General features: G+C 48.6%; 1 protein-coding gene across 1 annotated transcript in view; it reads left to right on the forward strand.

The window, feature by feature from the left end:
* LOC147665769 (trinucleotide repeat-containing gene 6B protein-like) overlaps nucleotides 1–17591 on the forward strand; it is a gene marked incomplete at its 5' end in the record, with an annotated part of 535565 nt that overhangs the window by 284923 nt on the left and 233051 nt on the right. The window contains one exon of the mRNA XM_086949498.1: nucleotides 16271–16366. Within this exon, the coding sequence (XP_086805624.1) occupies nucleotides 16271–16366 (96 nt within the window). The remainder of the gene's footprint in view (nucleotides 1–16270; nucleotides 16367–17591) is intronic.

The raw sequence follows: 17591 nt of genomic DNA on the forward strand, positions 1-17591 counted from the left end.
ACATTTCCCCTAAATAAAGTCTTTGGGCCTCAATTCCCTTCTGGCGTGCTTCTAGCCCCAAGTAGTTGAGAGGTGCCTCATGGATCCTCGCTGGCGGGTTCGCCCTCGGTGACAGTCTGGCCCTCTGAATCAGTTATCAGATTCGAGACAGTGCAGGTGCACAACCCTTTGGAGGTCTTCACCTACGGGTCAGCCGATTGACGCCACACCAATTATTTTTCCTAACATCTACATATTGTTGCGCCGGACGGAGTTCGATTCGGTGCCAATGGAGCCGTCCGCTTTAGGCTACTCCCCATCTGCTCCTATGCAGCTTGTTTTTGGTCTTCCAACAGAATGGGCAATACTGTCCAGCCTTCGTTGGAGGAAAATTGTCTGACTGGCCTGGGTGAGGCTAGTGGACTTGAGCCCTCCCCACTTTCAGATTTAATTTCTCCACCTGGTATGGCAACAGAGGTGAGGTGCTCTTATGCTGTGGTATTGAGGAGGGCAACTGTCGCCTTAGATTTCCAGCTTCCCTCAGTGGAATTATCCACAGACCCTTTGGTGGATGTTCTTCACCAGGGTAAGACAGGAGTGGAGCCCTTACTTCCTTATAATGCATCTCTTCACAACATATTGTAAGGTGCTTGGGCAAGGCTGGTAACTGGAATGCCTGTAGACCCGGCTATATCCCATAGGTATCGGCCTGCCCCAGGTGATCCTGATTGTCTCCTAAAACATCCCTCCACAAAAGGTATGGTTGTGCAAGTAGCTACAGCCTCTGCGGACCAAAATGTCCTTCCACTGCTTCCACCAGCATGGAGTCCACATAGCTACAAAGTTGTGGGAGAAATATTTTCTCTTCTGTTAGTGCAGCATTATGGTCTCTCCTCGGTACAGGACCTCATCTACCACTATCTTAATTCAATGTCTTCGGTTATCAATGAGGTTGCTCCTTTGCAACTAAAGAGAGTTTCATAAAAAAACTCTAAACCCTGGTTCAACGACCTGCTGAACAATGACAGACGTGTGCTTAGAACTATGGAACGCATTTGGAGATCAGTCCCATCTTACAAACACCTTAAAATGCCAAGGAATAAGAGAGAGGATTATTACAGAAAGATTAAACGCACCAAAGCCGAATTTTTCGCTCAACAATTAGATCAAGCCAGAAATAGTCCGCAAAAACTTTTTGACTTAATCAAATCACAATCTTAAGGAGGAACATAAACAACTACAAGTTACCTCGCACACCCACCCACGTGCAACGAATTCTCGGATTTCTTTAATCTTAAAACTGAAAATATTAAGAGAGATCTTCTCAATGAACTTACAGGCTTACAGTCTCACCCTCACAGCAAAATCCCTCCCTCACCTCCAACTCTGCTACAACAAGCATCCCCAAAGACTGAACTAAACAATGGCGCAGCCTGGTCCTCCTTCCATACCTACACTGAAGAAGCATTAGGCAAGATTCTTAGCACCCTCAAGCCGGCCAATCATACCACCGATCCTCTCCCCGCTAACGCAGTTAAAGATCTAACCCCTCTGATCCTACCACTCTGGACTAGGATCATCAACAGTTCTCTGCATCAAGGCAGCATCCCTGACATTCTCAAAATTGGTCAAGTGTCACCCATCCTAAAAAAAAACACAGCCGACCCGATGGACCTGAACAACTATCGCTCTATTTCTAACAGCCCTATTCTAGCCAAAATCTTGGAAAAATGTGTACTCCAACAACTGACTAAACACATTGACCACTTCAACCTCCTTGACAATCACCAATCTGGCTTTAGAGCAGGGCATAGCACCGAATCAGCCATGATGCACATTATCGACGACTCCTTACAAATACTCGATCGGAATGGATCATGCCTACTCCTCTTATTAGACCTCTCCTCAGCCTTCGATACGGTCAAACACGAAAACCTGATTGACCGCCTGAATCGCAGAATGGGCCTCTCAGGCTCAGTACTTAATTGGTTTACCTCCTTTCTTCAAAACCGGACCCAAAAATTCAAGGTCAATAACTCCTTATCCAACCCCGTACCAGTAACTCTGGGAGTACCACAAGGGTCCGCATTATCCCTACACTTTTCAGGTTATTTATGGAACCTCTTACTGTCTTGTTGCAAGCATCCAACGTCCAATTTCACATGTACGCAGACGATACACAACTTTACTTGAAGATTCTTACTCCAGATGACATCACACTACTTAACAAAACGCTGCTGAACACCCAATCATGGCTAGCTGAGAACCATCTCAAGCTTAACGCACTCAAAACGGAATTCCTACTTATTGCTCCACCCTCCAAAATACCCCTCCTCCAGGATTAATTCAAACAGCTCACGGCATTCAACGTTCAACCAACAATCATTGACTCAGCAAAATCACTGGGTATAACCCTTGATTGAAAGCTCAACATGCATAAACATATTGCCAACGCAACAAAGGGAGCAAGCTTCCAGATCAATATTCTACAGAAGCATAAACCCTTCCTACCAAAAAACGACTTCAAGATATCTGTGCAAGCTCTAGTGATTCTCAGGATCGAGTATGGTCGTGTTTCTCCTTGCGGACTCACCAAATTTACTACAGCACCACTAAGAGCCACCTTCAACGCGCTGCAGCTAGACTCATCACGGGCTCAAAAAAAAGGGCCCACATCTCCCCGGACTTACAAGCCTTGAATTGGCTACCATGGAAAGCCAGAATTCACCTAAAAATAGCCTGCATGACTCACAAAGCCATTCACCACAAGACACCTAGTTATCTATCTCAGAAATTAACTATCTCGGGGGTGGAGGGGTAAGAGATCCACAAGGAGTGGAGAAAACTTATTACTGAAGCCACACAGATTTAATGAGTCTAAAACGTATAAACGCTCCTTCTCAGGGATGGCTCCTAGGATCTGGAACGCACAACTCCAGAAACCAGACTTATTAAATCGACTTCATTGTTCAAAAAAGGATGTAAAGGCAATTCTCAGTAAAAAAATTCACATGACCATCACCTATAGATACCATGACTCTTATGGGTGCAAACTGACAACCCTCTTGCACTGATGCTCTCGGCCCACACCCCTCTCTTTATCTTATTTTGCACATCGTATTATATATATTTGATCTACCTCATTTGTTTGATGTATGCTTGCACAGTATTTACACTTATATTGGTTTCGACTTGTTGTGTACCTGGATTTATAATTTTTCCTTATTGCCTGTAAAGCGTTCTGATACCCGCAAGGGTCTGGTTCGCGCTCCATAAAACCTTCTAAATAATAAATAAATAAATGTATTCTCACCGGTTCTCACATGAGTTATGGGACTCAGTGGAGAGTTTGCTGCCTTCTCTTCCAGAGGAAGCTATAAGTGAACTACAGGGTGGGCGAGAGGCAGCAAAAGTCTCCATAAGATGTGCTATATACACCACTGATTCTGTGGGTAGAGCTATTGCTTAGCCAGTTTCACTGCGCAGGCATGCAGGTCAGCATCAGTCTGGGTTTTCAGAGTCTGTACAGAATAGCCTGAAAGATGTGCCATTTGATGGTATACATTTATTTGGTGTCCATGCTGATTTAGCTTTATGGCGAATTAGAGCTGTACAGTGTGATGGACATGTAGACATATCTTTGAAGCATCTGGTTGCATTCTTTCTTTCTGGCTTGTAAACACAAGTGTTTATAAATAGTTGCAACCGGTGCAGTGTTTGTTGTTTGTTTCCTGCAGAAGTTTGTGGTTGGTTAGCGAACCTTGCGATTCCTTACACGATTTTACCTGACTCTTCTTTCTAGTGAGTTACGATTTTAGTAGTGCATTTATTCTGCAGAATTATTTTCAGTACAGTTTTATTCTTTCAGTATATTCCACAATATGTGGCTTTCTGGATTACCAGTTACTGCTTGGTACAGAAGTCGTGAATTTCTCCTTCAGCTCTCTTGATGACTGTTTTTCGGCTGTTTATTTATTTTTTGATTGATACCTGATTACATGTCTTGCAGTTTGCTTTATTCTGTGGAAGAGCTCAAGCTCTACAGTTGATACCTTCATTATACATTCTTTACTCTGTGGAGTACGTTCTGTATTCTATGTGAGCATTTCTAAATATATATATATATATGCTGAGTTGGGAGTCTCAGCTTGTGCACTGTTGGACCTTCATTTAGGGGTACAGAGTTCCACCTTCTGTGTCGGTTTATTTCTCTGACGTACGATATCATATATTCGTGAAGTTACGTACCCCTTGTTAGGTACTTTTGATACTTGTACCTCCATGGGACTCTTAGTATACCTGTTCATTGTTGGCCACACAATTATCATCTACTGAGCTTTAAAGCACTTTGTGTTTTGCTCTTCAAGTTCTGTCTTGTAGCCGTTGCTATTTGATTGGCTCTTCCACATTTTTCTGTAGACATGGTTCGTTTGTTCATGTTCTTTGCTCATGATTGTTTTATCCTGGGATTATGTCATGCTATTATTAGTTTACAGGAAGAAGTGTCTCTCTGTCGATTCTATTCTTTCTATTATGAAGGATACATAATAATGCCCCTTTTGAAGTTATCATAACGCTTTGCGTTATTACTAAAGAGGTCTTCTTTCTGAAAGTCATTTTACTTTTCTTCTCAGAAGGTATTCCTACACGTGGCCATGGGGGGGACTAGGTGTTGCCTCATAGCTTCTACTTTTTGTAGATGGCTTTTATTCCTGGATCTTTCTAGGGGACAACTCTTCATCATTTACCGAACTCTAGTTGTTTGCAGTCAGGTTTGCACTTTGTAAAGTGTGGTTCCTAGATGACACGTCCATATTTTTGTTTATTTTATAGATCGCTCAGATTCTTTTATTCTGGAATCATTTCAAATTTTTCAGTTTCAGTTTGAGGGATTTTTTCTAGATCTGTATGTAGATGGGTCTCTATTCATATTGTAAGATATTGTACTAACCTTGGCTTTCGCTAAGCTTCAAGGTTTTTTTCCCATACTTTATATGTTATTCAACTTTATACTGTATTGCTTGCTGATGCTGTCCCAGGAAATGTGCATTACGTTGACGCTTTGGATGGCTGTTAGCTTCCCTACGTGGTATGATGGCTACTATGGTTTCCATAGTATTATGTCAGAATTGCCAGTCTGATTATGCAGCTTTACTTCATTTCTATGTTTTATATTTTTCTCTTGTTTATACTTAGATGGTTATTTATTTTACTCATATGTCAGTGTATTTCTTGGAGATATCCTAGCGGTCTTTCGTATTATCTCTCTATGGATATGACTGCTCCTATTCCACTAGTTGCTATTGTCAAGGTCTGGTGACTTAGTGGACTATGCGTCCACTGTAGGGGTCTGTGTTAACCTTATGGTAATAGGGTCATATCTCCGCAATTCCGCCTTTCGTCATTCTGAGTTCGATAACCTGAGTACCTTTGAGTTGGGTAACATTTAACCTCTGTTATTCTGTGCTAAGATACCCTCGCAGTGAACGGACGTTTTACAAACACACGTTATGTATGTTGTCTTTGACTCTTTGTTTTTTATTGTTATTTTTTTATTTAGAGAGCTTTTGTTATCCTTTCCCACAGGTGATGGACCTCTCGCTTTTTCAGTAGGGGTTTGTCTCGGATAGAACTAGATTTGGCACAGAGGTTTTCCTCCGTGGCATCACCTGCTCTTCTGTGTCTGAGTCTGAATATGTTCGACAGTAGCTTTATATTATAGAGTCAATTGGCAAATTGTCCTACTATCATGAGTAACATCTTCCCATGTCTTTATAACCTTTCTTATTGTGGTCCCTTCCACGGTGCTGAAGTGGCGAGCATGCATGGTTCAGATCCCCTTAAGGGTGCGAGTAGTTTTCTGTTCATCTTGTTGGTTAGCTTCTACCACAGTGGTCAGGCTAACGTGGATAATTTTATTCCCATGCTCTTTAATGTCTTGTGACTTTGCTTATCTGTGGTTCTTCCACAGGTTTTTTCAATTGTAAAGCATGTTTTTGCTCAACTAAATTATGTAGTTCGGTCTTTTTCTCTTGTTCTAGACTGATTTTGTTCTAGTTAGAGGCTTTTAATGGTCTCAGTTCACAGACCCTCCTCCGGGGATGATATGCTTTGGCATTTGATTCTAAGGTAAGTAATCTGCAGCTAGATATCTTTATCTAATGAACAAGTTACTTACCTTTGGTAAAGCATTATATGGTAGAGAGAGGATCTAGTTGCAGAATCCTTATGCCCCTCCAATCCTCCCCTCTCTGCGAACATAGTCTCTTTGTGCTCTATAATTTAGTTTTAAAACTTCACATACTGAACTGGAACTCAGTGTTTCTTTGAGACTGAGTCCTCTTTCATCTAAATGTTTTCATTATGAACTCTACTAATTATAATTCAGTTATCTTTTTTTTTTTATACAAAGGTAGCTTTCATTTTAGCACACTGTTTCAATTGGCAGTTTCTATATGTGGCGCCACGTTTTGAGCGTGGAAAATAGACAAAGAAACCTGACGTCCGTGCATTGGCAAGGGAGTTATATGTGTAGGAGAGTAGGGTCTGCAATCCTATGATCACCCAGATTTTTTGCTTTTGTTTCACTGGTTTACGACTTTCTCTGGCTGTGGGCCTGCCAATCAGACCCACAGCCTGGCTGTTCTCTCTCTAAATTACAGCATGTACCCTAGGTGCATTTACCAATTGGTACTGGGCCACCTTATCAGACCCTGTAACTCGGGGCATAGGTGTACCCAGGGCCTACCAGGGGCTGAAGCATGTATTATGCCACCCCTGGCTGGCCTCCTAAATTTGACACAACTGGCTGCATGACAGCTGGGGCAAAGTCGTGTAATCACCCTTTGCTATAGATATAGTATACCTATATCTAACCCTAAAAATGGACACACAGATTCCTATAAGTCACTCCTATGGCAGGCCTTAACAATCCTGAAGGCAGAGTGCTTGGAATCGTGTGAGATGGTGCTCTGGCATGAGCTGAGCCTGTCTGCAGCTTGCGGAATCAAGTCCTAATAGCTGTTCCATGATATCGCATACCATATACTCTTAAGTGCATTATAATCCTCGCGGTTAAATGCTATCTTTGGTATTGCTTTATCAAAACATGTCGAGTAAGGTGTCATACGAATTGGAATACTAACCCCTCGCCAATTCTGGCGACGGGGTTAGCATTTCACCCTTCTAGAGGGACACGACATGTATGTAACTGTGAACCCCGGTTAAAGTTTAACGAAGCCTCAGCTCCACAAAATGGATGCTGCCACCACAGACCCGAGTCTGACCCCCTGCAGCTGGGAGTCCTTCCAGCGAGGGGAGCCTGGACAAAGGGTTTCCTGTCGAGGGCGGTGCTAGCACCGTCCCAGACAGGGTTTTGTGTATCCTGGGTAGGCAGGGCTTTACAGGAAGGTGACTGCTGAGTGGCACCCCGGTGCTCACTACACATAGGCGGGTCAGAACCAGTTCCAGGGGCACACCAGCCCCTGGCCTGGGGAAAGTCCGGCATGGGAGAGGGGTGTAGCCACTCCCCTCCTAGTCCCACCCATAGGCAGGGCCTAGTCACCGGGTCAGCCCCTTTTTTTAGTATAAAGATAGGAGCGGGCCCCCTGTTAAAATTAGATCATCTTTGGAATCAAGACACGACTTTCTGCGAAAGGACATCAAGATTTCTTCTTCAAGATTCTCCCTTGTGGCTAAGGAGTAGTCACCCTGCATCCGCAGGCACCATCCTAAGAACACTGCGGTCTGCTGCAAGTTCTTCCTCCGGAACCCGACTGCCCAGCTCGACGAGACCCGGCTTCCCTGGCACCTCTGACCTCTACTCACCTCTACAGCCAAGCTGAGAACCGTGAGTGCGACGAGACCTCGAGGGACCGACGATCGCCAAGTCTGCACGACTTCTTTGTAACAAGCCCGCCGTGTGCTCCACTGGTGAGTGCTTTGGGGTCCGAGAAGCCCCAACCCTGAGCAGCTCCAGCACCGAAGATCAGCCCTCCAGCATCTCCACGATCTGCGTGGGGCCCTTCTGCTTTTGCCTGCTCACCGCGCTGTTTGGCTACTAGCCGGCTGGCTTGTGGCCTTCTTCACGACGCCCAACGACATCACTGCTGCGGGTCTGGTTGCTCCAGACTGGCCCTTGCTTCCTTGCAACAGAGAAGCACCCCGGACCCTCCTGGTCCACTCCAGACGCCATTTTGAGTCCACCGCGTGGGCTTGAATTTGCCAAGGCTTTGTTGCCCAATCCTGGGTCCAGCGACGCCGACAGCTTCATCCATCGTGGGACAGCTCGCTCCTCCATCCTGGTCGCCGACAACGCCTCCTGGTCCGTGAGATCTGCAGAGCACAGCGTCACCCACTCACCTAGTCGAGGTGACTACCATCCGGTGCCCTTCTGGTGCCACCTGACTACTGGCTAGTAGTCTCGAACTTGGTCCCCTCTGCTTTCAGGTATCGTCCATCTTCAAGATCCAGGCTTGGATCACTTCGAACTCTCTTCACTGGTCGCCTGCCAGCATCTTTCTTCCAGGCTCCTGGTCCGTCTACGAGGATTCCCGACGTCTTTTGAGACCTATGCAGCTGCAGCCCCTGGACTAGGTAACTTCGGCATTTCGGTGCCCCAGCATAGCCTCACTATCCAAGGGTCAGAATCCACTTTCGCTTTCCTCCTACCAGGTCGGGTTCGCCCGAGAACACTAACTCTGTGAAATCTAGCTACCATAGACTTTGTCCCGCATCCCGCGTGAGAGTGCACACTCTGCACCCGAGTCCCCTGGGTCTCCTAGAAGTAATCTGAAGATTCTATAGTCAAGATCTAGCGATTCCAAAGCCTATTAGTACTGTACTTACCTGCTAGTAATTTCGCATTCCACTTTCAGAGTATATGGTTTTCTGTGCCCCTCGGGCATTTGTATATACTGTGCTAACTTAAGTATTTTCGTAAGAGTTTTGTTTTGTGCTTAGTACCCTGTCCTCATAAAGAGTACAGGGCTGTTGTGATTCTTAATAAATATCTTGTTTATTTTCATAACACTTGTGTGGTGTCCTTTCACTTGGTGTTCAAGGGGTATATGTGTGGTATAACAGCTGGCTTAACACGCCCTCTCGAGTCTTTAGCCTTAGACTGCTCGTATCCACGCTACTAGGATAGCTGGTCTATAAGGTTGACTTACAACCAATCATCAATAAGGGTTGCTGGACTGATACATAGTGTTCACTAGAATAGTGAGCACTGCATATCAGGCCACCTTCTCACAATATGGACTCTGTCGACGTCACATTGCGTGATGGAGCTGATGCACAGAAGCGCAGCGCCCTCTGCGGACGTGCTGTGGAAAGAATTTCCCGATCCAGTCTCGCACTTAGGGGAGGGTTGTAAAGTAAGGAATCTGCAGCTACCTCCTGTCTCTACCAGGTAATGCGTTACCGAAGGTAATTAACTTGTTCTTCCGGGTGCAACCACTAGATAACGAAATAACACTCTGCATATGCAAGCTGCAAAACAACTCCTTCAGGTAAATAACCATATCTGAAGGAGACACGTTAGTGATAGATTCCTTACCTTAGAATATCCCCAGGCATCAGACTGGATCCGGATATTTTTGCGTAGCAGTACCCTTGCGCGTCGGTAGGCGTCGTCTGCGGCTCCGTGTCTGTCGTCGGTGTCGTGGGAGCCGTGATGACGTCGTCGGAGTACTTAGACGCCGCCTCCGTGTGCTGACGTCAGTTCTTCTTTTTTCCGCACCAGCAAGCGCAGATCTGGAAAAGGCAGTACTTTAGTCACTTTTTGACTAGACTTTTTTGATCCCTTTTGATCATTTTTCTTGAGTCTTACGACTCCGGACGGTGCCGATAGGGATGCCAGGTTTCAAGCCTTGTGACGATTGCGACCGACTGATGTCGGTTACCGACCCTCACCGTCGGTGTCTCCACTGTCGAGGCGTCGACCACGACGACAAGACCTGCCCTGACTGCCGGGCCCTGACTTCGAAAGCTAGGCGGGAGCGGTCCTGCAAGCGACTCGAACTCCAGCAGTCGGCCCCGCGCCGCGAGAGGTCCCGGTCCCACAGGAGGTCGAGGGACAGGTCGTGGGTTCGGAGCCATCACAGCTCCGAGAGTCGCCATCATTCCTCCGGGTCGAAGTCGTCGTCGGGTAAGCACAAGAAGTCGAAGAGTCGTCATCGCTATCGGACGTCGCGGCCTGCTCCACACCCTCCGGTCCCTGGGCAGGACGTGACACCGGGGGAGATCGAGCGTTTCCTCATGGCCATGAGGTCCCTCTCCTCCCCGACGGGTTCTGCAGCGCCTTCAGGCCCAGCGGACCCGTCTGGGGCCCCTAGCGGGTCGGGGGCTTTGGCCCCGATGCCGTCGGGTGCTTCGGCCCGATGCCGCCGGCGCCATCGGGTCCGGCGCCGCAGGGCCCCACTGGATCCACTTCGGGATCCGGGTCATCGCCGGTTGACCTAACAACCTCACCGGCGCCGGTCCCTCAGGTGTCACCTCCGGCGCCGTCCCCGATGCCTCCTTCTCTCCGGTTCCGGCGTCGGAACGGCGCCGCTGGGCACCGCTTTCGGCGCCGCTTGGGGAGTTTAGCTTCTATGAACCGGCCCCATCGTTTGACAACCCTGATTATCAGGGGATGGGTGAAGAGGAGTATTGGGAGGGGTTGGAGGACCCTCTGTTCCGAGAGTGTCAGTCTCAAGAGGACTGGACAGGTGGACTTGGGGATGCCAGTGGTCTGGACACCTCACCAGACACTAGCTTTGTCTCGCCTCCTACCATGGCTACGGAGGCAACCTACAGTGTGGTGTTGATGAGGGCGGCCAAGACCCTGGGCCTTGAGCTCCCCTTCGCGGCCGTGAGGACTAACCTCTTCACTGAGGTCCTTAAACCGCAGTCAAGCTCGGCCGAGCCTCTGCTGCCGTTTAATGAGGCCTTGACCAACGTTCTTTTGGGCACTTGGTCCAGGCCCGCTACGGTTTCGCCCGTAGATAGGAATGTGGCCAGACGCCACCGCCCGACCCCGGGCGACCAATGTTTCCTGTCCACCCACCCCACCCCCGAGAGTCTGGTCATCCAGGCATCCAATTCCCAGACTGTGTTCCCGTCAGCTCCGCCGGACAGGGAATCCAAGAGGTATGAGCAGTACGGCAAAAAGGTATTCTCCCTTAGTCTGGGACTGCAGTCTTCCAACACCGCATGCCTCTTGGGCCGCTACACCCACTCTCTGTGGGACACGGTCGCGAAATTGCTGCCAGAGTGTCCGTTTTTAGGTACGGGCTAAACTCATCCAAGCCCTGGTGGAAGGCTGGGATGCAGCAAAATATTCTATCCGGTGTGGGCTTGATACCACCGACTTACTAGGCAGAGCGATGGCAACGACGGTGGCGATTTGTCGCCACGCCTGGATGAGGTCCGCCAACTTTTCGGCTGATGTCCAGAATACACTGATGGACATGCCGTTTGCTGGCCGTCGCCTTTTTATGGCCGTCGCCTTTTTGGCGAAAAGGCAGACCATGCGCTTGAGCGCTTTAAGGACTCCAGGGCTAATGACAAGTCCTTGGGCCTCTCGGCCCGCGCCAGCAAACGGGTGCCTTTGCTCCTTTCGTGGCCAAGGAAGGGGCGCCCCCGCACGTGCTGCCAGCCACGCACCGCAGACTAACATCCAACGTGGTGGCGGCCGTGGAAATCGCTGTGGAGGCGATCGGGGACAACTGCGAGGCCAGTTCACACCCTCCCCCACAGCATCTGCCTCAAAACCCTCCTAGTCGGAGCTTTTCGGCCCATGTGACGCCAGTGGGGGGCAGGGTTCGCCATCACCACTCCCATTGGCGCACTGTCACATCGGACAGGTGGGTGCTGCAAATCGTCCGAAGTGGCTACTCCCTCCCCTTCGAGACGACCCCTCAAGCCATGCCACCGCAACACCACCGCGTATCTGGTATCATTTGCGGCTTCTGCAGGGGGAAGTTTCGGCCCTCTTGGCCATGGGGGCCATCGAGCGCGTTCCTGGGCCAGAAGTAGGATGTGGTTGCTACTCCCACTACTTTCTGGTACCCAAGAAGGGCAAAGGGGGCCTACGCCCTTTCTTGGACCTGCGGAACGTCAACGGCTTCCGCCGGAAGGAGAAGTTCAAAATGCTGACTCTGGCTCAGGTCTCAGCTGCCCTGGACCCAGGAGACTGGATGGTAGCGTTGGACTTCCAGGACGCTTATTTCCACATCCCCGTCCTGCCGGCCCACCGGCGATACCTGTGGTTCACAGTAGACCACAAGCACTCTCAGTTTACCGTGCTCCCCTTCGGCCTTACCAGCGCCCCACAGGTGTTCACGAAACTGATGGCGGTGGTCACAGCTCATCTGCGCAGGTTAGGGGTTTCAGTCTTCCCCTAACTCGACGACTGGTTGTTGAAGGCGGGCTCGCCCCAGACAGTCGTCGGCCCCCTCCAGACGACGGCAGACCTCTTGTACCAGCTGGGGTTCTCCATCAATGTGCCAAAGTCACACCTCTGTCCCTCTCAGAAGCTCCTTTTCATCGGAGCGGTTCTCGACTTGGCGCAGTTTCGGGTTTACCCACCCGAACAGCAGGTTCGGGATATATAGGCTCTGATTTCAATCTTTCAGCCTTTATCCCGAGTTTCAGTCAGGTTGGCGCTGCGGCTTCTGGGGCTGATGGCTTCCTGCATCCTTCTGGTGCATCACGCCTGTTGGCGTATGCAGGCTCTGCAGTGGGACCTGAAGTTTCAGTGGGCCCAGCATCAGGGCAACCTGCCCGACCATGTCCTGATCTCGGAGGGCACTGCGAGACAGCTGCAGTGGTGGCTCACGGACCGGGATTGGGTCAGCGGCAGATCCCTCTCCCTTCCCCAACCGGACCACGTAGTTGTGACGGACGCATCCCTCCAGGGCTGGGGAGGCCACATGGGAGAGGCTGAGATCAGAGGCCTCTGGTCTCCGGCGGAGTCCCGGCTCCATATCAACCTTTCGGAGCTGCGGGCGATTCGTCTAGCACTAAAGGCATTCCTCCCCTCTGTCCGGGGGAGTGTAGTGCAGGTGTTCACGGACAACACCACCGCCATGTGGTACTGCAACAAACAGGGCTGGGTGGGGTCGTGGACCCTCTGCCAGGAGGCTCTGCGCCTTTGGCAGTGGCTGGAACATCAGGGTGTGACCCTGGAGGTTCAACACCTGGCAGGTTCTCTGAACGCCAGGGCGGACGAACTCAGCCGCCGGTGCATGGCATCTGAACTCGGACGTGGCGCAAGGCCTCTTTCAGCAGTGGGGAGAGTCTTGGTTAGATCTATTTGCCACCGAAGAGAACGCGCAATGTCATCAGTTCTGCGCGTTGGAATTTCCAAGGCGGCACTCGCTCGGAGACGCTTTTCGTTGCGAGTGGAGTTGCGGTCTGTTTTACGCCTTTCCGTCTATACCACTTCTGCCCAGAGTGCTGAAGAAGATCAAGCGCGACCAGGCACAAGTCATCCTTGTGGCTCCGGACTGGGCACGAAGGTACTGGTATCCCAAGCTACTCAGTATGTCAGTCGATCCCCCGGTTCGTCTGCCTCTTCAGGAGGATCTTCTGTCGCAGCAGCAGGGGACGGTCCTCCACCCGAACCTGTTCTGTCTCAACCTCCATGCTTGGAGATTGAGCGGCGACAGTTGAGGCCATTTGACTTGCCTCCTGAAGTCTGTAATGTCATTCTGGCAGCCAGGCGTCCCTCCACAAAGCTGGTATACGTCTGCAGGTGAAACAGATTTGTGGCATGGTGCACAGCAAAGGCTGTGGATCCTCTCTCTGCCCCTCTTTCTGAGGTTCTTCTCTTCCTTCTTTCTCTTGCCCAGCAGGGCTCTGCTCTGGGCACTATCAAGGGCTACCGTTCTGCCCTTTCAGCGTTTCTAAGGCTGCCTGATCAACCTTCTTTGTTCAAGTCCCCTGTTGTTAATCGATTCCTGAAAGGCATCACACATACGTTTCCACCTTTTCCCTTCGTGATGCCTCAGTGGGACTTGAACCTGGTTCTTACTTTTCTGATGTGCGCTCCCTTTAAGCCACTTCACAACTGACCTATCCGCCTTCATACTCTGAAGACTGCTTTCCTGGTTGCCATCACCTCTGCCAGGAGAGTGAGTGAGCTCCAGGCTTTATCTTCTAAACCTCCTTTCCTTTCTGTCCATCTGGACAAGGTTGTGTTGCGGACAAAACCCTTTTTCCTGCCTAAGGTAGTCACAGCCTTCCACATCGGGCAGTCTATCACCTTGCCCACCTTCTTTCCGCCTCCGCATCCCTCAAAGGAGGAAGAGCGGCTCCACCGTCTGGACCCAAAACGTGCGCTTTCATTCTATTTGGATCGCACACGCCAGTTCCGGGTGGATGACGAACTCTTTGTTGGTTAAGTGGGCGCTAAGAAGGGAAGGGTGGTTTACAAACGGACCATCTCTCGGTGGATCGTGTTGTGCATCCAAGCGTGCTACTCCTTGGCTAAAAAGGAACCTCCTACTGGGCTGAGGGCCCATTCCACTCAGGCCATGGCGACTAATACTGCCCTGGGCCAAGGAGTCCCCTTGCAGGACATATGTCAGGCAGCTACATGGGCCTCGCTGCACACGTTCGCAAGACACTACTGCCTGGACAGCCAAGTCCGGAGGGATGGCTTCTTTGGCCGTTCAGTCCTCCAGGACTTTCTGGTGTGATTATTGGTTTTCAGACCCACCACCGGGGTTTGTATTGCTGGGGTAGCTATTCTAAGGTAAGGAATCTATCACTAATGTGTCTCTTTCAGATGCACAAGTTATTACTTGTGTAACAATATATCTGTAAGAGACATTAGTTAGTGATAGATTCCTTACCGACCCACCCATCCTCCCCGTTCTGCGAACCGATATCTAGGGTTAAGGTCATCCCCTTTCAGGGCCCTAGTTTCAATGGCACCAGTGTTGGTTTTTTAGCATAGCTCTGCGTTTCTGGCGCGGAAAAGCTGTGCCTAAGAACGGACGTCAGCACGCGGAGGCGGCGTCTAAGTACTCCGACACAGTCATCACCTCGCCCATGACGACGACGACGGACGCGGAGCCGCAGACGACGCCTACCGACGCGCAAGGGTACTGCTACTCAAAAATTTCCGGATCCAGTCTGACGCCTGGGGATATTCTAAGGTAAGGAATCTATCACTAACTAATGTCTCTTACAGATATATCGTTATACAAGTAGTAACTTGTTCTTCGTTCTCGCAGCTCATAGGCCCACCCTTTGAGCCACTCTACTGCTAGGGGTGACAGTTTTTGATCTGGAGGATGGTCTTCTTGATAGCAAGCACCTTCTTCAGATGCGTTAGTGAGCTGCAGGCTTTAACCATTGAAGAGCCTTTCCTATCAAGTGCTCAGGGTGGTCCTTGAAACCAAATCCAACCTCCTGCCAAAGGTAGTGTGACTTGTTCACATTAATCAGACTGCTGAGATGCTCATCTTATTCCTGCTCCCTGACCCTAGCGGCAAGAGCTTTAAGCACATGTTGAATTGGTGTTTATGTATGACATTGACAGGACCAAGTCCTTCCGTAAAACAAAACGGCTCTTTGTAGTCTTTGCCAAGCCTCATCGAAGTCTGACATTGCGAGATGGATTGTTTAATGCACACAAATGTATGCCTGATCCAAAGCACATTCCATGTGCTAAAAGGAGCCACCATGATGTTTCTTAGTAACCTTCCTTTAGCACACTCTGTAAAGCTTCCACTTGGGCAACTCTACACACATTCACAGAATATGACTGTGTAGACATCCAAGTCCATCAACAGGTTTTGATTGGCCAAACTGTGTCAAGAACCTATTTTCAAACATCTGCGTCTGTTTGCTAGCCACCACTTTGGGGCACAACTGCTTTACAGTCTATGCGGATTGTATGCATCTACAGCCACACATGCTGTGAACAGAAAGTTACCCTGTGAACATCTGTTTATAGCGTGTAGTGCTGTGGGTGTCCGCTTCCCTGGAAGAGACCCTTTTCCTTGGAAACCAAGGATAATGGATGTTTTTACTCTTCTTTTCATCTTAACTTTCACAATGCGCAGAGCAATAACCTTCAGCGTTATTCTCCACTTATACTCCTGTTTCGTGCTTAATGGACCAAGGGAGAAGTCACAGTAGGTCTTGGGACTCAAAACTTCTTTGAAGAAAAGCAAGTTGTCAACACTAGATGGTAGGAGTATGCAGAGCATGTCAATTTACAGTACTAAATGCTATGAATAGATGGGGACAGAGTAAGCTACATTTATCTTTTGCTCTTTTTTTCTCCTAACAGGGTCTAATTCTTCCCTCAACACCTCGCTGCCTTCACCTGGTGCCTGGCCCTACAGTGCCTCTGATAACTCCTACACCAACATTCATAGCACTTCAGGTATGGTGGTGCTTTGGCAGTCCCAACACTCTTTCTGGACAGATACCCTCCCTACTTGATCAAGCTGCCTCACCCCATCTAGCTCATCCTAGTGTGCATGCACCTCCTTGAGAATGGCTGTTTGCTAAGTTCTTCCAAGTTACTGTACAGAACAAAACTGACTTGTGTAGCTTAGGATGGAATTTGTCAGAGAATGCATGCTTTCCAGAATTTGAATGTTATTTATAGGACTGAAGTCCACTTGGATGGCGAATAGTGGTTTTGAATTTAGTCCAAAGTAGTCAAAAACTCAACATTAATACCCACTTATATGTCCTTAGTTTGCATGTACCTTCTGGTTCCAAAATGTTGGCTGAATGTTAGAATTGACAGGCATTCTAGCAGAGAGGAAGCACACATTGACATGTAGGCACTGGTAAATGTACTCTGAGTTTAAATCCAGTGATTGCAGATTACAGTGCCTGTGTGTTGCTCACGTAGCTGTGGCTTAGATTTCTACAAATAACTTTTTATGAATGCTGATGAATCTGCTTTTGTTTTCATGGCATGTGCATTACCATTTGCTGGTGTTTCTTCCAAGTCTTGTAGTAGTGTGTGGATAAAAAAGATCCAGGTGCAGCACTATCTGTGACTCTAAAACTAGTTCGCACCCCATTCAGCAGAGCTTTTGAGAGGTGAGGGATTGGCCTGACTGCAGATGCACTTCCATCTAGTGAAAGGCCCCTGACTTCAAATAATACAGCCTTCTTTTAAAATAAAGCACACTGCTGAGGTGCCTCATCTTTGTTAGTTGCCTAAGAATTTGATAGGGTAGTATACATTTGGTCGTGCCAGAAAGGAACTAGTCCGGTGAGAAATCTGCAGGGCTTCTAACTTGGGAAGTCGAATCAGCAGAGCCTTGGCCTTAATCAGTTGGCTATATAATATCCCACAAATATTAGATGTAAACTCAGGAGGAGGTTGATGTAAGAAAGTGGCTCTATATATACTCGACCAAAGTAAGGTACAGTGTATATAGAGTCCCCAATCCCCAGAGGTATAACAGAGGTTAAAGTCAGATATGACCGCTCTCTCCAAAGTGGTAGCTTGGTTGAGCAGTAAGGCAGTATCAGAGGACAGTGTAAAGCATTTGTTGTACACACTCAGTCAGCAAAAGGTTTCACACACTCAAGAACTGAACTCTAGGCCAATTGTTTTAATATCCAAAAAATATAGTTTTTATTTT

Source organism: Lissotriton vulgaris, unplaced genomic scaffold, assembly GCF_964263255.1.
Source record: "Lissotriton vulgaris unplaced genomic scaffold, aLisVul1.2 SCAFFOLD_768, whole genome shotgun sequence".
In the NCBI taxonomy this organism is placed as follows: Eukaryota; Metazoa; Chordata; class Amphibia; order Caudata; family Salamandridae; genus Lissotriton; species Lissotriton vulgaris.